This window comes from Telopea speciosissima, chromosome 7 (genome assembly GCF_018873765.1).
Source record: "Telopea speciosissima isolate NSW1024214 ecotype Mountain lineage chromosome 7, Tspe_v1, whole genome shotgun sequence".
Taxonomy (NCBI): Eukaryota; Viridiplantae; Streptophyta; class Magnoliopsida; order Proteales; family Proteaceae; genus Telopea; species Telopea speciosissima.
Genome location: NC_057922.1, coordinates 21,797,734 through 21,823,749, shown reverse-complemented (window position 1 = coordinate 21,823,749; position 26,016 = coordinate 21,797,734). Strand labels below are relative to the sequence as shown.

The window sequence follows — 26,016 nt, the reverse complement described above, 5'->3', positions numbered from 1 at the left end:
AATAGAGATTGAGCCGTTCTCGCCAATATCACACCAGATTCATTTGCTTCACTACCACCATCAAAGTTCAAAGACCAGAGAAACAAGAGGAGAGTACAAGACTTAAGTGCCGCTTTGTTGAACGGAGATGGGGAGGATGATTGGAGATGGAGGGCGGCTACTGTTGCGGCAACAGTGTTGCTTGCTACGGTTGGATGTTCAACGCAAATCGAAAGGGACGAAAGGGAAAGTGAAATCGTTTCCCTAAATTCTAATCTTTTGGGTTTTTTTTTTTTAAAAAAAAAGCGTATAATACGTGTATTATACGAGTGTAAAACGTGTATTATATGAGTATAATACTCGATCGATTAAAAATTGTGTTTTTTTATAAAAATACGAGGACGGGAGTATTATACGTTTAAAAATTCAGGTACACGTATAATACGCGTATTTACTAACTAAGACCCAGAGCAGACAATATCATGAGACTTATTCCCTGACCTCATCATTGTTACCGTCTATGAGAAGTTATCCTTCCATTGATTCACAAGTTCTTTTCTCTTGGGCGATCCGTACCAGGAAGTTTCAGACCCAGAAGTCTCTCTTGTTGTGAAATTCGAATCTTTGAAGTAACCTGCTTTCCCTGTTTACCGCCAAACCTGAGTTGCAGGATTTTCTTTAATCCTCAACCTATTATTTGGAGTGGGCAACTAAGATAATCCCACATTGGTGATTAAAGGGAAGACCGTGGTCCATAGTAGTCCCCCTTCCCCCCCCCCCCCCATCAAAAAAATAAAAGAGGATTGAGTTTCCCTCCCTCCAAAATGAATGGGATTCCATTCTCTGCAGGGCGAGAAAGGGTATAAAGAGGTATTTAGGAAAGATACTAAAACCCATAGGGGTTTGTGAACCCTATGATGGTGGGAGAAGCCTCCTCTATGAATAGAGGAAAACTTTCTCAAAAAAAAGTGTTTTGATGGTAAAAATTCCAATTCACCACAATCCAACAATTTTAACTTCTTTTTGTTTTGGTAGGATAACAATTTTAACTACTTACACTAAAATGGGGCTTTCTACATGGGATTTGGATCCTCTGCGGCCTGGGGTTGAGCGGCCATCATGCTGCACTCAATCCACAGGCCGCCATGTGGATTTTATACCAATCCAATGATTGGTAGATGGCTGCCTGGCATTTTTGAATTTTGAGCGATAATTGCATATGTTATATTTCGTTGTTGTTCCTGTATCTTCTTCTACTCCTATTTAAGGAAAAAATAAAAAACATAGAGGAAAGAAGAAGGTATCTCGATGACCAAAGCACCAATATTTTTTTTTCCTTTTTTGGGAGGAGTTTGGTGGGGGGGGGGGAGAAGGCAGGATATGAGCTGGAGAACAAGCAACAAAGATCTAAACCTTCAGTGGTAGTCGGTTCTTTTTCTCAGTTTTGGGCTTTTCTATCTTTCATGTATCTTTTTTCCTTCTTTATATATATAAGTTTTGGTTTTCGAGCAGCAAACTTGGTAGTATAAGATGTTAACTATCTGACCACTGTTACAGTAGGAATGGGTTGATGGTTCAAACTATGTTGAGGACGTAGTCTAACCCAACTAGTACTTAAAGTCATCATCCAAGGTCCCATAATTAGTCTAAGCATATATTTTCAAAACTTAAAGGAAAGTTCTACAAGATTGGTGTCCGATCCGCTATGATGTATGGGGTAAAATGTTGGACAGTTAAGAAATGTCATATAACGAAGCTATGTATCGCAGAGATGAGGATGTTAAGATGGATGTGCGGCAAAACTAGGAAAGATAAAGTGAGGAACAAACATACTAGAGCTGATGTAGGAGTTGCCCCGATCAGTGACAAGCTCCAAGAATGTCGTCTGAGATGGTTTTGCCATGTGTAATGGAGGCTTGGGGATGCCCCAGTAAGGAGGAGCGATCTAATTCCGATTGAAGGAGCTAAAAGAGCTAGGAGCAGGCTTAAAATGACCATAGGTGAGGTTGTGAAGAATGACATGCATAGTCTGGGTCTTGTGCCAAGTATGGTCTCAGTTAGGGCAAGGATACACGTTGTTGACAACATATAGCTGAGATTTTCCTGATTGCCTGAGCTATCCTATTTCCTCTTACTTTCATCTTTCATTTTTCATTTCTGACTTTTCTTATCTCATTTCTTTTATTTATTTTTATTTATTTATTCTTCATGTCTCTTACTTTCCTTTTCTTTTGTGAGGACCTCAGTTTTCCCTACTTTATTTGGAAAGGATCCATATAGCCGACCCCATTTAATTGGGATAAGACTGAGTTGTTGTTGTATATATTTTCAAAACTTTTGATGATGTGGAAGCATGTGATCAAGGACCCAACCAGGTAATCATGGCCAAACCATCTCATCCATTGCTTATAGATGTGGGAGCTTAATTGATACTAAAATGTGGTGGAGGCTTGTACTTCAAACATGGATTAAAATCCTTCGCAATGCGGGCTTGAGAGCTCGACACGTCGAAGAAGCTTCATCCAACAGTGCGAGCTCAAATTGAAGGATAATATATAAATATGTATGTATTTTGAAGGATGCACTTTACTCTAAGCAGGAACGAGATATCTTGGAGTAAATTAGCCTCAAATTGCCGAATGCATCCATCCCAACTCAGGAGGGACGGAAGGAGCAGGCACATACATACTCTTGGAATCTCATCACTTTGAAATGTGGACAAAGAGATGCACAGACCATAATGAAGTGGGTAGCATCTAAACAATTATATTCAAGTCTTGGTTGTTGAATTGCTTTGGGTACGTACGTTACCTTTGGAGATTCAACAATTGGCCTCTTAAGTTTGTAGTTTGTGTCTTGTAGATTTCCATATCTGAATGGTGAAGTGAGGGACCCTTCTCAACAATTCTATAGTACGTGATCAAGTGATAGTATGCCTATCAGTTGCAGGGACCGGATAGTTAGAACTCATATCTCAAATTCTGGACTAATAAGTTGGCTTTGCAATGATAAATGGGAGGCGCGGTTTGATGATACAGGTAGATCTGTATAAACACCAGGAAGAATTGTTCAGATGCCAGTCAACGAGTGCTCTCACTAAACTTATTGATGATACATACCACAATGCCTTGCAGTGCAAGCGCCATTATCCAGACCAAGTTCCTAAATCAAAGAGTCGCCCAATCTGTTAAAAATCACAATGAATCAATTGTGCATTCTCTTCTTTGTGAGTCTGCTAAACAATCCTGGGCAGACTGATTTGAATCTTTGGATCAATTTTCTACATTTGTACAGCTTAAATTCCTAATAAAGCCATCAGAATAACGATGACAGCAGAAAATTGTTGGATTCTTTGGACTATATTGTGTGGTCGCAATGAAGATTGTTGCCAAATCGATGTCTAATTCTCAGAGGCTGTTTTGAATAATCATAACAGGATAACTCAGGGCTTCATGCGAGACTACAGAAACTCAAATGGATTCTCAGAGATCACCTCTTGAAAGTTTTATCGAGCTAAATTGTAGGGGGGGGGTGGTTATAAAGCATCGTTGCAAGAAGTTGTAGCATAGTTATCTGAGTTTTAGGGCAGCAGATATACAGCTTCCGTGGCCAAGCTTATCCCTGCCATTGTTCCTCTGCTCTTTGAAGGTTCGGCTGTGCCTGCCCTTCTAGAAAACGATTTCCTTCATCAATCGGATTAAGGTGGAACCTGAATCAGCATAAGTGATATCTATTTTGCTTATAGATCTGCTCCTCCCTGACAGCTCCTCTCTATTCTATGATATTTCTTGTCTTTGTTCTTCATTGCTGACATTCGCTACACTTGGTAGATCTTTAAAGTCTCGCTTACTCAGTCAATCTGCTGTGACCCCTTTTTATTCCCTCTTGGAACATGGTGGGTATATCATGGTTCATGAGCCCCCATCTGGTAGTGGAATGCTATGTCCCTTGATTGTTATTCTCTTTCCATCAATTATGTTCCATTTAACCATTAAACCCCTCCACAACAAAAAACCCCCCCACCCCCCCCCCCCCCAAAAAAAAAAAACTAAAAATGACATCACTTAATGCATAAATAAATAAATTATAGCAAGATAGAGCTGACCTGGCCAAATTCCAGTCTATTATTGGTCCTTGCCAAATAAAAAAATTCGAGATACAGCCAATCTCTTCTCTTCTTTTTTCTCTTTTTTGTTTTCCCCTTATGTACAACTGCAGGAGAATAATCTGCCCACCATCTCACTAAGCTCGCTGAGGGCTTCAAAATTTGTGCAAAAATTCTAAAGGGTCAAGCAGACCAAGAACAAAAATTAACTCAGTTCACAACCACCAAAGAGGTGGAACCATCTCAATCCAGAACTCTTCTACTAGTATTGCTCAGTGTGCAGCCAACTCCAGTTCCCTTGCCAGGTTAGACCTGTTTTTGCCTGGAACAATATATGAGGACTCCTTATCTCTATCAGCAGGACCGCTACTGTTACTGCTACTAGCATCTCTAGCTGCTCTCTCTTTTGCACGGAAGTCATCTAAGCTACGGTATTCTTCCCTCAGCAACCTATCCAATTCTGGGTTCTTCTTTAAAGGGGCTTGTCGGTCGCGTACTTCACGATAATGGTGGAATGCCCTGCCACAAAAGAAATAAATAAATAGCCAGCAATGAAGGTAGAAGTAAGCACCAGCCAGTCTAGAACTGCTAGTGGCATTGTACGATGTCCCAACAGCAACGACTAGTAAAAAAGTTGTAGTTGTCTCTTACTGTAGTGATAATGAGTTGAACAGACATTAAACATGTTTTTTGAAAGAAAAAAAGACATGCCACACGGTCATAGGTACAGAGGAACCTCAGTGGTGAATGCAGTGTGTACAATCCAATGTCATTCCAAATAAGAAAATTAAGCTTCATCAATACCAAAAAGTATACAAGAGTAGATACAGAATCAGCTCAATGAGTGCTAGCAACAAAACAGTAATAGAAAGTGGCATGAACAGAGTACACAATAGTTGAAGCTGTAAAAGTCATTTTGCAGTAGAAGTTTCCTCCAGCAAAGGTAATGGTTGTCTAGTTACAACGTACATTTTCTCCCTACTGATTAGATGCAAATTACAAATACATGTCTACAAGTACAGGCAAAGCATGTAAAATATGCAAATCCACTCAAGGCTCACATTCCAGGATCATTATCCTCTCCGGTTCCCTGCCCGGAAAAGTTGTCCGGTTCCTCTCATAGGGGGCCGGAAATGATGACCTAACCCCCTGCCCGAACACACTGCCCGGGTGAGGTCAAGTCGTCATTTCTGCCTCCCTATGAGAGAAACTGGACAACTGTACTGGGCAGGGAACCAGACAGGATAAAAATTCCACATTCCACCTCCCCCCACCCCGCTTCCAAAAAATTGAAAAATTAAAAAAAAATAAAGACACTCATATGATATGAGCTGTGCTACAGTTTGTGGTTCAATTTCAGATCAGATGACACATCATGGTCATATCCTACAGAAATTTGAGAATTTGCATCATAGTTATATCAAGGCAATTAATCTCATAGGAAAATACGGCTTCTAGTCACCTACTGCAATATTCATTATGTTTCTTGACTCAGATTGAACAAGAGAGAGAAACAAAGTTCCACTTTGGCAAGGTCATCCAAACATTGCAGACTAAATGTTGCACTCATGGGAAAAGAAAAATGAATGCGGAAATGACTCCACAAACAAAAAGAAATTATTTGTTAGGAAGGATAAAGTGTAGCCAATACCTTTTAGTTTTTCGTAATCTTTGTCAAACTGCTTTGTAATTCTACTAAACTAAATCATTAATTGTGTAATCCATATACTGGCCACTCGTGTATTTCAACATCCTCATATCACATTTCTACTTGATTTGATCCTGCTTCACCATTCAACCCCATTTGAAGCCATCGTCATAGTTAAACCTAAGGCCTCCATATCCTTCCTCACTACTACTCCCCACGTAATCTTCGCTGACCTTTCGTTCTTTCAGCTCCTCTAATAGTCTAATGTCAAACTATAACACTTATATCTGCATCAAAATCAGTAATTCTAAAGGAAGAATGACATAGTGTGACTGATTTGGGGACTAGCTGCAACTTTGGACCCTCAATGGTCCATAGTATCTGATTTCAGAGGTTTTAGATCTGATGTCTTTGTTGGGCATTGTTCAATTTCAACCGTTCTTTTACTGAATAACTTTGTACAGTAAAAGGATTTCTTCTTTCTTTTTATCTTTTGAGAATAAAACCTTAACCTAATAATCCAAAACAAAATATTAATGAACAACTCAGCCTTATCCCAACTAAATGGGGTCAGCAACATCAATCCTTGCCCTCCAATCAGCTCTATTCGAGGTCATACTTGATACAAGGCCTAAGCTATGCATGGCTTTCCACTTCTCCTAGAGTCACTTTAGGTCTGCCCCTGGCTCTTTTAGTTCCTTCAATCTGAATCAAATCACTCCTCCAACTGTACTGGGGCAGCCAAAAGCCACCCTTGAACATGGCAAAAACAAAATATTAATAATATAATTAAATAGTAATGCTAATGATGATGATGGTGACAAACTCAATTTGCAAGCTCTGACATGGACATGGATAGCGAGTGTCAGAATCTAACACGGGCTTGAGGTTTCCAACCTTGCAAAACGCTAAAAATAGGAACTTACAAGTCCAGGGAAACACAACATAGTAATATTAATATTATAAATTAAGTAAATTTGGCTTTATTTTCTTTTAGTAAACCCAAAAGTGTATACTTGGTTAATCTTGTGGTCCTTCTATATATATAACCTCCATAGTTGTTGCACCATCATTGAAAAGCCAACTACATATTGCCTTCAGACTCCTCACAAGTTGTGAAGCAAGTTCTATAACAAAATTCTAAATCTGAATGCAACAAACTCACATGGAAACTTGATTAAAAGGAATTATAGATCAATGTTGATTAAAATTTAAGAATCGCGTTTAAGCAGGTGCTGAGTTTACCCCCACCAAATCAGATTGAGGTGAACTTCACTAGTAGTTGATAGCAACAAGAACCGTTTCGATTTAGTAAGCCAACAACCAAGACACGCCAAGCCCTCAACCACCAACCAATGTAGTCTAAAACTGAGAGTATTGCAGGCAGCCCAACTCGATTGGTCCTAAACAAGCTTAATTTTGAGAGGCCAATGGGTTATATGGGTGTTGGGCTTCTAAATAATGGATTTATTGTAAATGGGCCAACTTTATAAGCCCATATTGTGGGATTATTAGGAGTTAGTTCTTAGTTTCTATTATTGGTTTTTAAAAGAAAACGTTTGGTTTCCATTATTCAGTTCAAGTAATTTCTAGGTGTTTCAATTTTTCTGTTTTCTTACCAGTCTCTACTCTCTATTACTTAGCAAACCAGAAACCATACTCCATTCTGGAGGCAGGTTAGTTTCAGTCCAATCATCACTTCTCTGAAAACCAGAGAATTTTCCTTGGTCTGGTCCATCAGTTCACCCTCCAAACAGCCCACTTGACCCCTATTTCAAGCTACTTTAAACCCTATTTGGTCCATCAGTTCACTCTTCAAACAGCCCACTTGACCCCTATTTCAAGCTACTTTAAACCCTATTTTGTTACTAAACGAATTACTCCGAACCTTATTCCGTCCTGTGCTCGTCTATTTCCCTAATTTTAGCCCGAATTTCTCAATTTAGTAGTAGGGTTTGAGGGCCCCCATCCCTAAACTAGTAGAAAGATTGCCATGGAGTGAGTTCCAACATGTTTAGCATGAGATGAATCAAACAGCTGACTCCATTGCCTCTATGCAGTTGGGATTGGCAGAAACTATTGCATACCCACCAGAATTTCCTGTTGATCTTTGCAATCTTGTAAAAAATGACTGACCGTTACATTTATTACTAATTTTAATTTTCCATCTTTTCAATTTGATATTACCTATAAAACGAAAGAAAAAAAAGGGGGGGGGAGTTTTGAGGCCCACTACCAGAAGTCAAACCAGCTGATAGGCTTGGGAGTGTAGATTTTAAAAGTGTTTGAATGCAACTATAAGAACTATAAGAAATGGTAATTTATTTCACATTATTTTATTCAATCTGTGAAACCATTGTAGAGATACTGCCAGTAAAATAATAAAGCTGGTGGGTACTCTATATATGCAGCTGGCAATTTCAAAATTTTCATCTTGCCACTTAAAATTTTGGGCAGGCCTTTAGTTTCACTTGCTGAGCAACCTATCACCTTCCATGAGATTACCTTAGAAAAAATTGTGCAAAACCAAAGAGATTACTGACTGAGGGACCAGAATTGGCAGTTGAACTGGCCTAACTTATCCGATCTGAATTAAAATTTATATGCTGATCATTTCAGTTGGTTGGTCAATCATGGCTGCTGCTGGTGAAACCCAGATTGAAAAATCTTAAAATATTGGGAATGAACAGTCCCATAAGAAAGTTTCTACTGAATATACTCACATTGAAGAGTAATGTGAATTTGGGTCCCGACATTTTTCATTGAATACACCACATAAACTAAAAAGAAAAATTCTTAAGAGGAAGACAAGAATTGAGTGTTTAAAAAGAAGCACCACCCCAATCATCGGAAGAAAATGGAGAAAATAAAAAACTTACCAATATTTTTCAAGGCCATAAAGATTTCCTTTATTGTAGAATTCGAGGGTGAGCTGTTCAAAATCCTTGTACAGGTCTTCACTAAATTGCTTCTCCAAACCATAACTGGGGACAGAAACAGAAATACACAAAGTATTGCGTGGTGAAAAGTAAGCATGCATTTCTGTCTCTTTCAAGTATGCATTCCTGTCTCTTCTCAATTAAATGGTTGCTATAACTACCTCCTGGAACTCTAGGAAATTGAAAATGAATGAATTGGGGGAAATACCTGTAAAACCTGAAAAGGCATTCTAATCCATAATTATACTTAGCAGCTGCATCTTCCAGGGCAAGTTTCCGGAACTCATTATACATAGAAGGGGAAAGTATGTCTCTAAGGAAAAATGACCAGAACCGGTACAATGTATTCATTTCCTGCGAGAATGGAAATATGCACATATTTACTAAATAAATATTTGTGTAGCAGTATAGATGACCATAGCGTATAACCAAAAAATAAAAAGATCAATCAGATCATAGGAACAAGTTTTATTTAAATGTGATTATTTTTTGGGCAGGGGATCGACACGCTGCCGGTGTGGAATGGAAACTCCCACACAAATCAATGGGAGCACAGGAGGGGGCACTGCACAGTTCATATACAGGGGCCCCACGTGTTGAGGAGGAGAGAGTGTGTGAGAGGGTGCGTGATACCAGAAGCATGCCACATCACTTTCCCTTATTTTTACTCTCAAAATAAAATTTGATTAATTTTAAATGAAGTTATCCAAATTTGCATTTTACAAGTTTGAAAGAGAATGGAATTTCCACAATGACAGCAAACCCAAACCCTATGATATCACTTGTCTTGATGATAGAAGTGGAAACAAGCTAATGTCTGTAAGGCCAGCCCACAGATTCATTACACATATGCATGACCAATGGATGTAATAAAGTAGGATTGAAAAAGTAGGGACAGAAAACCATCAAGTCATAGTCACAAAAACAAGCCAGGTGTCATCAACAAAAGAAAAGCAATCTGGGAAGATTCCAAACAAATCAATAGTAGATTGTTATTATCATAAATCCGAACCAATCTACGACTAAAGGAAGAGCATTATTTCACCGAGTAAATAAAGATGAACAGCGTGAGGAATAATTCTGTCAAATCAACATTTCAGAAGCTAAGGACCCCATAAATTGCAAATCTGTGAAGCATTGCAAAGGTGGTATTCAAGAACAAAATTATGAAATATATGCCCACCTCACTGCAACCAATTCCCAACCTTTTCCGTTCGTTTAGGCAACGCTTGTGGAACTTCAGGTACCTAATTGCAAGAGACCATGAGAGACCACAAAAACATATGTTCTAAAACCTTCAATCTCTACAATCAAACATTTCGATGCTAAGTACACATTAACCAGATTCTTTACTTTTGCTGTCTGAAACCATTTTCTTCCAAAAGCTGATGACTTGGATGCTGAAATGGTGGAAAGGGCTTTGGCATAGAACCCACTGGTGGACTACTACCAGAAAGGAACCCATGAGGTGAACCACTTAGTTTCAAAGGCAGAGTACTGTAAAGTTAAATATTATAAATATTATCAGAAGTGATAAGACAACTGAAATATAAAATTTGACTAAAACATGACAAGGAAGTTAGCAGGACAACTATGCCACACTTGCTTTGAAGAACAGTATGTTGAACTCACCCTTGGCTTTCTGGTGGTGTTGACCCAAAGAAAAACCCAACTGAATTACTTGGTGGACTTTCTGATATGATGCCATGACGATTACGAGCATTCCCATGATTCCTAAAATTGCTCGGAAATAAGCGTTGTTTATGGGATGATTGTTGCTTATTAATTCCCTTATTTTGCCTCCTCCGGGAATTAGCAGGGCCAGGCTCTTCAGAACCATTATTTCCAGCAGTATTTATGCTAGCTTTTGAGCTTGGTAAGCCAGGTGCAGCACTGGTAGGTTTGGAATCTCCATCCTCATGATCAAGCCCAGAGTTATTCCTTTGATTGTTAGATCTTTTAGCTCTCAATTCCTACCAAATAACAAAGATAAAAGACATGTTAAGACCATTATAAATAGAAAAATACAGTTAGAAAGTAACAGGAAATAACAGCTACAAGAAATCACCCATTGAACCAACCAAATCAACAATGGGCACACCAACCTGCTCATAAAAGTAAAGGCCATCATTGATTGCAGAAGCAAGCTCATTCGAAATGGGTTTTGATTCTCTTAGTCCAGTTTTGTCAGTTCCACTCACCCTAATGTTCTGCACAATACTCAAATAAAAAAACTAAATTTGCATCAAATAAAGAGTAATGGTAACCAAAACTAAACCGCTCAATTAATACCTTAAGACTATGATATAAGATCAAAAGAATTGATTATGGTACAAGATCAAATTATTAGTGCCTTGGACATTATAGCATTAAAAGAAACCACAAAACAGCAATTGCTGTAGGATAAACAAAAAATCTTGAAATGTTTTCACCTGTCACAGCAGCCCTCCAAAAACAGAAGACAGCAAATAAAGACATATGACTGAAAAAAAAATCAAATAAGAACAAAATATATGGAAATCCCTGAGTTGGAACAAGGCATCCTAAACCATTTGACCTTCACAAGCAACTTATTAATCTGCGTGATGGTCTTACCTGGGTGACAATTATAAGTCTCTGAACATCCTGATCATAAACATCCATCTCATCCTCATCATCATCAAGCCTTTGCGCAGAAACACTATTGGAAGATGCACAGGGACAGTCAGCAAGAGTGCAAAACAATGTGAGTACAGGAAGTGAAGTGTAATGAAATATATATATAAAGCAATCTTCAAAAAATTCTGCACAACAACTCAATAGATTCTTTGCCAGCCCCTTAAACTGAATTTTTTTTAATAGCAATAATATATGTGAGAGAGAGAGAGAGAGAGGATACAAGAAAAACGCTTGCCAAAGATAAGGAACCAGCCCAGAAGAAGACAAAACCACTCTGAACAAAAAAGCAACAAAGAGGAAAGACCCGTAACATAACTCAGATCCAGTGAAACCACTATAGATAGTATTATCAAAAGCACAGGCTGAAGATAAGGATGAAAATACGGTTCCCAAATCCAATTGAACCATTAGATCTGATTACGATTCTGATCAATTCTGGGTTTCATTTGGTGAGCTCATACCAGAATTGGTCCATGCCCAGCTATGCCAGAACATGAATTTCATTAATGGCTGACCTGACCACAATGACCTAACCACACACGTTTTTTCTCCATTCATCCCCATCTAATGATCTTTTAAGGTTAAGGTCAGCCAATTTCTAGTTTAGGATTAGCCAAAAAACATATCAATAAACGTTGCCATACTGAGATGTCATTGCCATTCAGCGCCAAAAGATGTTCAACATTAAGGCCAAAGCTGACAACCCCTAAACCTCTGTAAACATAGCCGAGGATGGTCTCTATTGTAGGGGTAAGCAGAATCATTAAGTCCTAAAAAATAGGGTCCCTATTATTTTACACATGGCAGCCTTGGCAGAATCAGAATGGCCTCACATGATCGCATCACCATCTTCTCCCCATAATATTTTAAACCAGGGGCAGTACCACTACTCATATCACCACTGAAGCATTAGAGCCCAACGAACAAGAGGAATCCCTCCACATGCACACATCAGAAGTTGCTTAAGCATTAGTCAAAATATTCAACAACTCAGAAAGCTGCTGCACCTGAGCCCATGGGACCAAATTCTGAGTCATTAATCAATTCATAACAATTGCTCCAGGGTATTATTTTGATCATTATTAAATGGAAGGAATCGGAAAAGAATATTGCAAAAGGCAAAACAATTCCCTCACACACGCACATCAATCCAAAACAGTAAAAGTTTCCATGTTGAACTTTTTATCAATCTCTCTAAGCTTCAACCTGTTATTTATGATGCCTTCAAATTTAAACTGGTGCTCAAAAACTTAACAAGTAAATAATTAAGTCCACATAGAAAAACAGAAATTAGAAATAGTCAAATCTGAACTTTATTATAAATAGACATTTTAAATTAAAATAGTAAACGTTTGGATTTACTAAAAGACAGAGAAAACGAATCTACTGAAAACAGTACACTAACATAAAAACAAAAATTACCCTTAAAAAAGACCAAATTAACCCCATAAATACGATAATAGCCTATATTTTGGCAGGCAGAAACCATCCAAAACCCAAAATAAATGCATTATAAAATCCTTGCTGACCTGATTCCCACATCACATCACAGTTTTCAGCTGTTAGTAGTTACACTGCCCGAGTTCTAAAATCAGTATTCACCATTTTCCCTCTTTCCATTCCAAAATACAACTCCACTCACTTAGGCCTTATCCAATCATTTGAGATCTGCACAAATTTTGTTCTGCCATTCAACTCTATGTAGGGCAGTATCTGCTGCCATCATCACATAAGACCAATTTCTTCTTTTAACACTTCAGCCCAGCCTGAAAGGTCAAAATCCAAAGCGAAAATGACTTGGGCAAAATGGGCCAACACCCATAGTTGTCAAGGCAACTAGGCAACCCAAAGTATTGGTGGTGGAGAGGTGCCTAGGAGACAAGGCATCCTAAGCGTGCAGTATATGTAATATACATTGTACGAAATTTACTAAAAGATAGAGAAAACGAATCTACTGAAAACAGTACACTAACAAAGCAATAAACATGAATCAATGTAAATTTATGAAGTGTCAAGACTTATACAATATAAGGCATGCTGTCACAAGGCCACAAGGTGATACCTAGGCATCCAAGGTGGTCGCCTTTCTTGCATCAAACAAGGCATGGTGTCGGTTCGCATTGGACCCAAGAAGGTGCCTGGAGACTTAGGCAGCGCCTAGGCGACTCCTTGACAACTATGCTAACACCATTTCCCCCACAGTTTTGTTGCCGTCTCCTAACACCTTCAAGTTGTTGGTATCACTCTCTCCTTGATCTTCATTCGAAATTGCCGAATCATACTAATCAGACTTCCTTCATCTACTCACCTAAAGGTGCTACTCAATTGAGCAACATATCCATCAGAATATCTTACAGGGCGGGCCTTGGTGCAACGGTAAGGTTGCTCCATTGAGACCAAGTGGTGTTAGTAATTGTATCTACACCAACATTTTGTTTAATTTTCTTGCTAATTTTGGGGTAACGACAGACCAATCAAACATTTCAATATATAATGAGAACTAAATAAAAATTATATAAATAATTAGTAAGCAACATGATCATCTCATATAATATTTCAATTTTCCAATTTTCGACAAGACTTAAAAATTCAATAAGCCTAGAATAATTAAGCAAGGATATTGAGAAAAAAATAACTCTTACATGATCTAAACACCATAACACGACAAAAAGACACAAATCCACATAAGGAAAACAAAGCAGAGAATGAAGAACATGTCTACCTTCTACTAGATGAAAGATGATCTTTCCTGATTGTTGCCTGCTCCAACTCAAGTTCCTCGTCAAGCATGAAAGTACTCTGTTCCCCTGCATATCCCGAAGGATCACTTACAGAGTAACTTGACCGGCCACCCATATTGTGTGTACCCAAATCTGATAGCACCTCCATGCATCGATGTTCACGATCGGCAAAACTAACAGGGCCTGCATTTCCTTGGAAAGATTCAGAGCTAACACAGCCATCAGTGCTGGTATTCTTTATGTCTGAGATGCCATTAGCCAAATCCTTGTCTGACATACAGCAATGACTGGTGGCAGGCTCAGAAAATATGTTATCTGAAGTCAACTCACAATTAAATGCTCCACTTGGATCCCGAGTTTCTCCACCCAATTTTCGTGCTTCACCAGAAGACAGCATCTTCTCATTGTCACATTCTGAAAAACTCCTCCCTACTTTTGAAGTATCTTTCTTTGAAGGTGAGTGTTGTACCGTGCTTTCATCAGTTGGTGGAAACTCCCCGGTCACCTCAAAAGTGCCTTGATTATTATTACAATTAGTACCATCATTTAACTCACTACTTGTCATAGAAACAGAAGCCTTCTCATCAACTTCGCCATGTTGTGCCTGAGGTTTTGATGATAGTGTATTTCTACCAAGCCACTTTGACCAGTCATCACGTTTCCGTATCTTGTCACCCTATTTGAAATACCACTTGGCATGACTTGCGGAAAGCAACAAGATAAATAGTGGAACAGAAAACCACTTGGAAGATAACAGCATTTAAAGGATTAGATAAATTGTGAAACTAATAAAACCACATAAAGATGGAAATCAGTCAAGGTATCTAACCTGCACTTCTATGCTATTTGAGCTCTGGAGAGCATCCAGAATAAAAGGTATATTTGTCGTCATTTTCTTAACCTGCAACTCAGAACATAACAATTACAGGCTAGATCAAAAATATGTAAACCACCTTACGCTACACAGTTGTAAGAGTGCTACTGGGAAAATATCTAAACCTTCTGTGATTAAATAGACTAAAAAATTACAGTTATACTACCATTCTGTAATAGTGAATATAGTAGTTTATGCAAACAATACATCAGAAAAAAAGAACAAGTAGCATTATGAAAAATTTACCCTATTAAAGTCAGCAATTTTGGATATTGAAACCCATCCTTGGTCATCCATTAAGGAAAGCAAGTAGGGGTCCTTCTGCAAATTTTCATCACTGCAAACAAAAAGAGTTTCAAGTAAGCAGGAGTTAAAGGAATGAAACAGAAATGGTGCAGCAGTGTACAGTATGGTATGTAGGACCACTCACCTGAAATAATACTCAATTTGTTTTACTAGGTTAGTCCTCAAAGCTACAGTCTCAGGTGCTGGGATGGGAAACCCAGGATGAGGGGGATGCGCAATAAATCGAGGTGGGGGACCCCTAATTGATTCTGGTGGAGCAGCAGGAAGATAGTACACAGGAGCACCTGTATCATAGATGCAACAATTTGAGCCAGACAAAATGAGAAATTAGGATTGCAAAATTTATTTTAGAAAAAAAAAAAAAAAAAGACAAAGAGAGAGTGAAGAAGTAATAAGTGTATAAACCCCTACATTGCAAGGAATAATTTTCCAATTCTTTAGTGCAATGCTTCACACATTTGGTTCCCCTACAGAAAGTGGGGGGAAGTTCAGACATAAATTGATTTTGTTTCCTAACAATGGGAGGATATGTTATTTGTAATATTAAAAATTTTACTTCTTTACTTATAAATCGAAAGGAATTTATATATAAAATTAGGGAGAGGGATCTACACACTAGCATTGTATTGACCATTGGAGGGAATGGGAAACATCTCAACCATTTAATCCATTCACAGTTGTATTTCTCCACCTCCACCTCCACTGCACCTTGCATTTTCCCCAACTCCTTTGTCCACCACCCCTCATCATCTGCACTCGCTGGCCCCAACCCCCTCTGCAACGTCACCCCCTAGCCATTAAATTAAACTTGATAAAAATACAAACCGTCCCAACCTTGTTCAACCAGCTGAAACCGCCAAGTAGGGGCCGTAAGGGGAAAATTTTTTCCCAGAGCCAAAGGGAAATAATGAATTAAGCACAGGAGACTTCTTCTTCAAGACCCAAAGCTTATGATGTGACCTTCGCGACAAAATAGGAAAAAGACTAAAACTAAAGATCGTCTTAACATATTCAAACAGTAGAAAGTGTCCCCAGATTTCTCATAAACATTTAAAAAAAAAAAAAAAAGCAACAAACTCAAGCACTCGTTGATCAAGACCAAATTCAAGAAATCACAGCTGACATCAACGATCTGGACCTTTGTCCAGGTGAAATCCCTAGGGTAAAGAAAGACTAAACCCTAGAGAGATGCAAACCAGACTTACAGGAACTGGAATTCAGCAGTTCCAGTTGTACGTTGGGCAAGGAGCATCATCACAGGAGCTTGCTGGTTCTGTTTTTTATTCTGGTTTTCCGGTGGAAAAGGGGTGGGAAGCTGAATTGATGTGGTGAGACGAGGTGAGGATGATCCAAAATACAAGGTTCAGGTCTGTCCCCAGAAACAGCACAAAAACAATTCATCCGTGCTCTGTTCACTTGGACTTCAGATGAGATCAAGCTTCTCTCCAGATGAAGAGGTGGGGTGCAGAGGTTGCAATGATGGAGATCCTGGAGCAGAGGCGGGAGAGAGAGAGAGAAGGGGCGATCGCCACTGGTAGGTTGCAGTGGCCAGCATGGGAGAGAGAAGAGGAGAGAGTGAAAGAGTGGAAGGGAGAGGGTGTGTGTAGCGGCCATGGAAAAAAAAAGAAGTTACAACAACAGACAGGTTGAATGGCTGAGGATGTGAAGAGAGGGATTCGACAATCAGTAAAATGTTAATGCATAAGATTCTATTACATCCTGCTAGTGTGTAAATCATTTTCCCAGAAAATTAAAAACAAAAGGGAGTGACATGTATAATAAAAAAAAAATCTTTTTAACCTAATCCATTCTCATTATAGCACTCGTCCTCTTTGAAACCAAAAACAGAAACGGTAACTTGTCGTCACCCTAGAAAAAGTCAGCAGACGAGTGGCAGCGGGGGCCGGGCAGGTAGGTATTCATCCTCCTCCGTCCTCTTTCTCCTCCTCCTCCTCCTCCTCCTTCGAACAGACCCTGTAGGTGTAGTGGTAAACAGTAATCTCCTTCGGACAGACCCTGTGGTGCTTTGTGTTTGCCCTACTCTGCCAAACGGTTTCTCAATGATCTCCTCCTTCCAAGCCTGCTGGAGTCGCCACTGCCAGAACCCCCAAAGAGAGGAATCGCACAAGGCTTAGAATGGTTTAGGGATGCAATCGAGAACTGAGACTTCACTCCCTCCTTTATTTTTAGAGCATGGTTCCATGCATCACGCTGTACCATAATGAATACACAAACCAATCTGTAAGTTAAAACAACAAAGCAACAGCACATATTGCCTTTTCAAAAGCGCTTGAATGCCAAGGCCACGCCAGGAAAACAATGGTCACATGTTCCAAAAGAATCAGGACTTGTAGTTGGACGGGTCGTAGAAACCAGTCTTCTCAGTATTGGTAGCCAGTTTAAAACATGAATTGATATTTGTAAACGTATGAGTAAAGGCCACTGTTGGACTTCTGAATCCCTATCGAAATTCATTTCAAATTGTCAAATACATTAAAAAATAAATAAATAAATAAAGCATGGATATGACCATCTTTTCAAACCATCTATGATGTTGTGTTATCCTAGCTGGACCGGCATGACTATCTGGATACCCAGACCGAGATGAAACGGTCCCAAGACTGGGTTTTAATCTGACAAGGATTGGTAGGGGGTTTTATTTTATTTGGGAGGATATTGTGTAATCTTTTATTTTATTTTGGGTTAATTATTAGAAACGTAGGAGAGTCCATATTGTCTTCAGTTTCCTTGTTTAAGGTAGTTTCCTAAGTAGAGTTAGTTTCTATTTTCTAGTTGGGGTTTTTCTCCTTATATGTGTAACCAGCTAACGATGGAAGACACAGATTGAATGAATAAAAATGCAGTTGAGTTACGGTACCATGAACTGTTGGGAGTCAAGAATTGGCTGCGTGGTCTTCTCCTTTCCCACTTCGATCCAATACTCCTTCCCCATCTCAGGTGCACTCTTCCTTTTCCCTTTCTCTTATTTTCTCCCTGCTTCTTATCATTATTCTGTTCATCTTCTTCTCACTTATAAATTCTTTTCCCTTTTATTTGTTGGACTTCACCATACGGAACCCTGTTCTAACGGTACCAGCAGTTCACTATAGTGACTTCAATCTCCCTCATCCCTCTCCCTTTCTCTTTAGAATTTTGGGTGAGTATCTTGGTCCTGAGCGACTCAAACCCCAGAACCTTACCTGCCGAAAGTAACCCTCCTGCGAGATCCCTCAAGGACCAAATCTAGTCTATTACTTACTGCCAGAGGCACTTTCAGAGATTCAATACTGTTATTAGAGTTAAAGATTGGGTTCGCTAACACCTGAGTTTCAGAGGTCCCATGGTTGAAATTCAAACCCCAAAGTCCCAGATCGAGTGATTCTCTCATGAGGGAGATCTCCTCTTTGAAGCTACCTCCATGCCGCTGGTCTGTTATCCAAAGGTAGAAGACAACCCCCCTCCCCCTTTTTCGATATAATTAAACCCCATTACTTTTATTTACAACTAAACCCTATAATCCTTGATTTATTTCATTCATTACTTCTTTTAATATTAACTTCATAAAATACCCCCACTTCCATTTTAAGTCTACCACTAAACCCCTATAATCCTCAATTCACTTCCATTTAAGTCTATATCGTGTCTCTCTTCTATTGCTAGTCTTGAACTTCCAATAAATTACAGAATTGCCATCAACCCTATTATTTGAGTTGTTTGTCATTTGGCTGGACGTGTAGCAACCCAAAACAAGGTTTTGTGACCCAGGTCGCATTAGTCTATGGTATATTTAATCTCTTAACAAGGGCCTATCTAACAATGAGCCATGATCTTTTAATAAAGAACATATTACAAGTTATTAGAGCACCAAACAGTTCAATGAATTCTGAAAAACAAGATACCACATCCAGAGAAATCTAATATAATCCATAGAAACAATGAAGATTATTCAAGCATTGTTCTAAGACTTAAGGGCAAGAAAGGGCTCCAATTCAATGACCATGCCCTCACATGAGGTGTAGCCTTTTACCTGTTGGATTAGTGACACATGTCAACCCATGTCAGAACCAATAATGTTACTATACCAAACTCCTACTTCATATTTGCACTTGCATTGTAAACAGTTGCATGAAAAACAAAGGATAGTAAGCAAATAAAACATGGTGCACAATATTAGGTTTGAAATATTACCAGGAAATCCTGGTCCATTAATGAACCCTGGAGCTGGAAAAAATGGAGGCGGCGGCCTTATAAAAGCCCTTGGGCCTAGATTTGGTTGCATATTAATGTTGTCTCTAGGACTGAACCCCCGTTGATGACGCCATGTATAATTCATACGACCACCAGGTTCCTGTATATTCTGTCGTCTATTTGCAAAATTTCCAGAATATGCATTACGATCTCCACGTAAAGGAGGCTGAAAACTTCTATTAGCTTCAACAGCACCACCATGACCAGGTGGAACAAAAGCTTGCATGGGGGGCTCACTCCCAGTTTTTCCCATCCGAGGTTCTACGGTTGGAAATGGTGCAGGACCAGGTTGGTAAGCATACTCATGAACGGGTATGTGCGGTACAGGTACATAAGTATGGAAAACAGGTGGCATTGGTGGTTGGTGATAAGGTAAAGGAACTGGAAAAGGGGGTACACCATTTGGAGGACCATTACGCTTAGATCCTGCTTTCTGATGATGCACTGGCACATGCTTATAGGAAGGATTAGTGTTTACCAACCCATCTGACTTTGGGGGCCCAATTGATCCCTGGCAGAAGACACTAAGAGGTTAGCCGTTGGCAAAAAATGAATCTAGAGCCTGAAATCAAGAGGAGGGGGGGGGGGAGATTTCCACATGGGGCTTGTAATTCATATTCTGCCTAGTTTTCAGTAGGATAATTATGCCAAACAACCAATTTCCTTCACAATAAGGAATACTCATGTCCTAGTGCATTTGGAAACAAGCATATAAAACTGTGCCTAAATAAAGATTAATAATCCAATCAGTAGGAGCCTATAATATAAACATGGTAATAAGATAATTCATGTGCATTTTCATACACCGCATCATAATAAATTGGCAATGGATGCAGACAAAATAGCATGATTAACTTGAGAAAAGGTTTAATTCATTGAAATAAAGTAAACTTAATTTTCCATATCTAAACCACAAGGGCTGCTCTACTTATCCTAGCATCTAAACCACTAGAGTTTTAGTTTTAGATTGTTCTTTTATTTTATTGATCCTGCTGCAATCGATCTCCCGCTGGTTTCTCTGGATCGAGGTTGAGTGTGCATTAGTTATGGTACCAGAGATCACCTGCAAGATCACTCCAAAGATAGATACCAAGGAACTAGCGTTCAGGTGAGAGAAGACAACACAAGAAGGGGATCGACTCAATATTATGGGGTTGTTGATTCTACCGCCAGAAACAGAATAACAGTACAGATATTTAAAGAACAGAAATAAAAGAGGAGGGGTAATAATGAAGGAGAATTAATGAGAGAGATGAGTGGGGTTACAGAGAACTGAGAAGAAGAACTGAAGAAGAGAAGGAGAAGACAAGAGCAAACACTCACAATTGGTACCCCGCAGGTAAAAACCATCTTTAAAAATTTAATTCAGTCCAACTCTTGCGTAAGTTACAACCTTGTATTTAAAGAGCAAAAAAAAGAGTCCTAGTAGTAATCTAAAACTGAAAATTAAATTCCTAAATCAACTCTACTATTAATTAGCCTATTAAAACTAAACTATGGAAAGGACTCTACCACTAAATAACCTAATAAAACTAAAACAGAAAATTACATGATAAACTCACTAATAAAAACCCCTATTAAATAAGTAAAGTAAATATCCTACTGAACCTAAATAACCCATGGACCCGGTTCGTCTTCACATGGATACCCAAATGGGTTTGGGTCGGTCCAAGGCTATGCACCTGCATCACAGCTCTCCTGGTGTTGAGAAAAACTCGACCACGAGTTTATAAAATGAGAGGATCAGAACCACTCGATCGGCATCCACAAACATCAGCTTTGATGGGGTGATGATCCAGTACATCTCACAATCAACCGTCACAATCTTTTGATGGCCAGGAGCAGACGGCATCTCTTCGATGGAAATCTGATCGTGGGGTTTCACAACTAAAATCGGACTGTTGATCAACTCTTCAATCGCTACTTTGATCGGACCATGCACTTCTGCTTGATCGCCACTCTCATTGTCCCCTTTTTCTATCACCATTAATTCGTCCTCTAAGGCTTCTAGCATGCTGCACACTTTATCACAGAAGTGATTGATACTATCTGTAAGTTTTCAAAAACCCAATCGATAATCCGATTGAAGATCTTGAAAATCTGATTTGATATCGGACAATCCATCACAATATTCCTTTGCAAAATGCTCCAAAACAGTAATAAATTCAAAGTCGAATGCCATCGTAGATAGGGAATTTCGGCTCTGATACCAAATAATGCAGATCCGGGTCCCAAAACCCTATTCAGATCGCTTGTGGACTCACTCAATTAACCAATAGCTCAAACACTAGAAAGGAATGGCAATTTTGTAATAAACCAGAATGTTTAAGGGGCAACTTGGTAGGTAAAGAAGAAGGGGCTTGATAGGGATTAGTATTTATTTGTCAAGGACAAACTTGGAAGGGTGTGTAAAGTATGGACTAAGTGGAATAAAGGGAGAAAAGAGGAGTAATATGGGAAAGTTGAAATAAAATAAAACAAAGAAATAAAGAATCGTAGGTATCGAAGTTTTCTTTTTCCTTACGACTCAATAGAACCAGCGAAGGCAAAAAAAAAACCAGTTTGTGCTTTAAGAGAGGGATCTCTCTCATGTGAACACTGATTTGACTGAAGCTTTGGGCGAAGATTAGTGACACATATCTCTCTTGAATGCAGGCAACAAACGCCATGATCAGCAACTAAAGTTAAAAAAACCAAAATCCCTGAATTCCGATCTGGTGTTGGTCATAGTTGTCAAGGCGGTTTGGCGACCCAAGGCGCCCAAGTCGACCAAAGCGCCTGGATGCCTAGGCGACGCCTTGACAACTATGGTGTTGGTTTTGGAACAACCTGGTTTGCAGGTTTGATTCATACAGACCATATAATGTTATGCTACCAGAGATCAGCTCCAGAATCACTCCAAAGAAAGATACCAAGGAACCAGCGTTCAGGTGAGAGAAGATGATACATGAAGGGGATCGACCCAATATTATGGGGCTGATTCTACCATCAGAAACAGAATAACAGTACAGATATTTAAAGAACAGAAATAATGAGAGAGATGAGTGGGGTTAGAGAGAACTGAAAAGAAGAACTGAAGAAGAGAGGGAGAAGACGAGAGCACACTCACAATTGGTACCCCGCAGGTAAAAACCATCTTTAAAGATTTAATTCAGTCCAACTCTTGCATAGGTTACAACCATGTATTTAAAGAGCAAAAAAAGACTCATAATAGTAATCTAAAACTGAAAATTAAATTCCTAAATCAATTCTACTATTAATTAGCCTATTAAAACTAAAGTAAGGAAAGAACTCTACCACTAAATAACATTAACCTATTAAAACTAAAACAGAAAATTACATGATAAACTCACTAATAAAAAACCCTATTGAATAAATAAATTAAATATCCTACTGAACCTAAAAAAACCATGGACCTAGTTCATCCTCACATGGATACCCAAATGGGTTTGGGTCAGTCCAAGGCAGTGCACCTGCATCACTCTCACATCCCAACCCTAACATTCCCCTTTGTATTTTCACTTTTCCCATAACCTAAACAACTCACAGACCATCCTAACCATCAGAACTTCATCCAAAGCTGGCCGAGCGCTCTATTCCCCCTAGGAAACACTTGATCCAAACCTGGTTCCAATCCCCTCTACCTAAACCCTAGATTCCCCCAATTTTCACTTTTCAAAAACCTGAAACCCTAAACCTAACTTGCTGCCCAGTCAAGTTCACACACTTCCATCCATCAAAACATCTCAGAACCTTCACTGATAGACTCCCCTACATCAACTTGACATTACCCCCACATCAAACCCTAACCTTAATTTCACCGAAAACACCTATTTTGACCTATTCAAACTACCCTGTTCATGGCAGATCCTGGTTATTGGCTTCTAGTTGGTTTCCTACCAATCTAGAACTACATTAGAAATCCAACAGGATGGGTCGTCCTAAGGTACTCTATTAACCCCCCCCCAAATCTCAGGCTTAATAGAGAGAGGAATAAAGAGTTCTAATAATCCTTATCCGATCTGAAACTGAAGCAAGTAACAGGGAAGAAAGATGAGACAGAATCTACCAAGGAATAAGAAAAAAAGAAAGGAGACATAAAGAGGGGAAGGAGGAAGGAAGAAGGGAGAGAAAAAGGGAACATGCTTGGCCAGTAGGCCCACGCCACACCCTGGCAAACTCGAGCAATTCTTTTTTTCATTCCATTCTATCCTTCCAATCATTGTGTACACATATATTTAAAGAAAATAGGGACTCCTACAAATAGCAACTACTATCTTTTTTTTGGTAACATAAATAGCAACTACTATCAATCTAAGAAATTAACCCAACAAGGAAACTACGCAAATAAGGAAACTAATCTTAAGCAAATCCCTACGTAGCTAACTCTATCTAAAACTCCCATATAAAAAGATAATTAAAAATTACAAAGAATCCCAATTGCATGGCCTAGCTTGGTTAAAATTTGGTTCAATAATGAACCAGACCATTTCCTTTGTCTACGATTCGCATCATCATTTCTTGTGTCTTCTTTGAAACTCATTGCCACGATGCCTACACCAACAGGAAAGGCATCCCAATGTACAAGCTCTCCCGCAAAACCATCATTGGCTAAGTCATCCACAACTGAGTCAGCAATTCTTGGCTTTAGACAACAAGATGTTCCCCCCGCCCCCCCTTGAAGCTAGTGGATAGACCTTCTAAAATAGGTGGGAGACTTGTATTAACCTCTAGAGTGGGAGCTAGAGATTCCAACAACAGATACTACATTTCCCTCCACGAACTACACAAGGCTAAGGAGATATCTAGTTTGATGCCAATTGGACCAGCAGCAAAATACAGATAACAAAAATCAAACCAGTCCAACAGAAAATTCACTGAGAATAGGAACTAACTACTGGTTAAATGAAATGGTAGAGTCAAGGGAATTATGGTAAGAAATTTGCCTCCAAGTTCCAGAATATAAGTGGAATAATTTGAATTTATGAGATCTGCAATTGCTACCCCTATTAATGTCCTGCTTTGTGTCGTAAATCTGATTTGATGACCAAATGTAATTAAAAATTATTGCACGGAGATTCAAGCTCATCTTTAGTCCCAAATATAATTCATTAATGGGAGAATAGACATGGAAATAGAAACCACCCATTTTTAGTTTCAAAGTGATTTGATTTCCAAAGGAAGAGTTGCCATGTTACAGTGAGCTGACAAAATATAAATTGTAACCAATGGTAACTTATAAGTAAAAAGTATTCATCTCCCCAAAGTAAGATAGGGATCTTTAATGAATAAATTCCCATATAATTTACAAGAATCAAATTTTAAAGGGCAATCAAAAAAGGAGGGGAGGGAGGGGAGGGAGGGGAGGGAGGGGAGGAACAACTTTTGTACATAACCGCCAAGTTCACATTTTTAGAGTTAATCAAGCACAATCATATACTGTTGTTACATTTGTGGTGGCAATAACAAACGAAATTAACAAACCACAGAATCAATATGCAACCTTCTTGGTTTAATTGACGTTTTAAACAATGTATAGTTCAGGTAAAGTTTATATTATCTCGGCGTTTGCAAAATAAATAAATAAAATCTAATTTAAAAACAAAAAGATAACCCGTATCAATAAGACAACACCACTTGACTGACCTGCGCAGGAGGTGGAATGGGAACAATATCCGCAGTCTGAGCAGCAGCAAGATCAGCCGGCTTTGGAGAAGCGTCTGAATAATTCGGCCGAGCTTCAGCGAGAGCTGGCCAAGATTTAGCTCCCATGACAGGAACCTCGGCTCCCTTCACATCAAACGGTTTCTTCCACGGGGACTTCACTCCATTCTGCTCCTTCTGATCATCACTACCCAAACTTTCACCTCCCTTAGCTACCATCACCATCTCCTCGATCTCACCACTATAATAATCACAGCTATTCTTCGAACTCCCAGTACCTTCGCCAGAAACAACAACAGAATCTCCACTCACAGCATTCCCAAAACCCGAGAGAGACACAGCATCGATGGCCACCGCAATGGAGGCTGACTCCATCGCCAGGGGCGTAATTCAGCCTGAAAACGACCTTATCGAATGAATCCTTTGCATCTATTTTAGTTTCCCTTTTTATTGCGATCTTTTCAGAGATTATCGTCAGCCATTAATAACGATTAAGCTTACCTCCTCGACGCTAATCATAGTCTCTGATTCTGAACCCCAGAGGCTAGCAAGGCTCAAGAGCAAAGGTTAGGGTTTTGGCCTTCAAAGGCAGAGAAAGATTAGGGTTTTGAGAAGCGAACGACACAGTTGCAGACGCCGATGAAGAGAGCGAAATATACTTAAAGAACTGTTGAAGAGAGAGTGAGGGTGAGAGAGAGAGACAGAAAGGGGGCCCAAACGAAACGAGGCAAGAAGAAACCCTTTTATATCAGAGAGCGATAAATCTTAATTTCGTGATTTGTAGACAAACGTCGGAAACCCTTGCAGTTGGAGGGATCACACGGGTAATGTATGTTACGCACTTGCGATATGTA

The 26,016-nt window shown here is 39.2% G+C and overlaps 1 protein-coding gene across 4 annotated transcripts; it reads right to left on the bottom strand.

Moving 5' to 3' along the window:
* Positions 1–4,048: 4,048 nt before the first annotated feature.
* Positions 4,049–25,887, bottom strand: LOC122670147 (la-related protein 1A-like). Of its 4 annotated transcripts, XM_043867128.1 has the most exons (15): positions 25,664–25,886; positions 25,145–25,557; positions 19,439–20,009; positions 15,375–15,534; positions 15,191–15,281; positions 14,900–14,971; positions 14,052–14,746; positions 11,267–11,354; positions 10,777–10,881; positions 10,304–10,644; positions 10,025–10,168; positions 9,855–9,918; positions 8,880–9,025; positions 8,612–8,716; positions 4,049–4,603 (listed from the first exon to the last, which is right to left on the bottom strand). In XM_043867128.1, exons 2-15 carry the CDS (start codon positions 25,535–25,537, stop codon positions 4,357–4,359), a joined length of 3,222 nt encoding a protein of 1,073 aa, XP_043723063.1. In that variant the 5' UTR covers positions 25,538–25,557; positions 25,664–25,886; the 3' UTR covers positions 4,049–4,356. The 4 variants fall into 4 exon arrangements, with proteins under 4 accessions (XP_043723063.1, XP_043723064.1, XP_043723065.1 ...); XM_043867129.1 differs by having other exon boundaries at positions 11,267–11,351; positions 25,145–25,887; XM_043867130.1 differs by having other exon boundaries at positions 11,267–11,336; positions 25,145–25,887.
* Between the last annotated feature and the right edge of the window lie 129 nt (positions 25,888–26,016).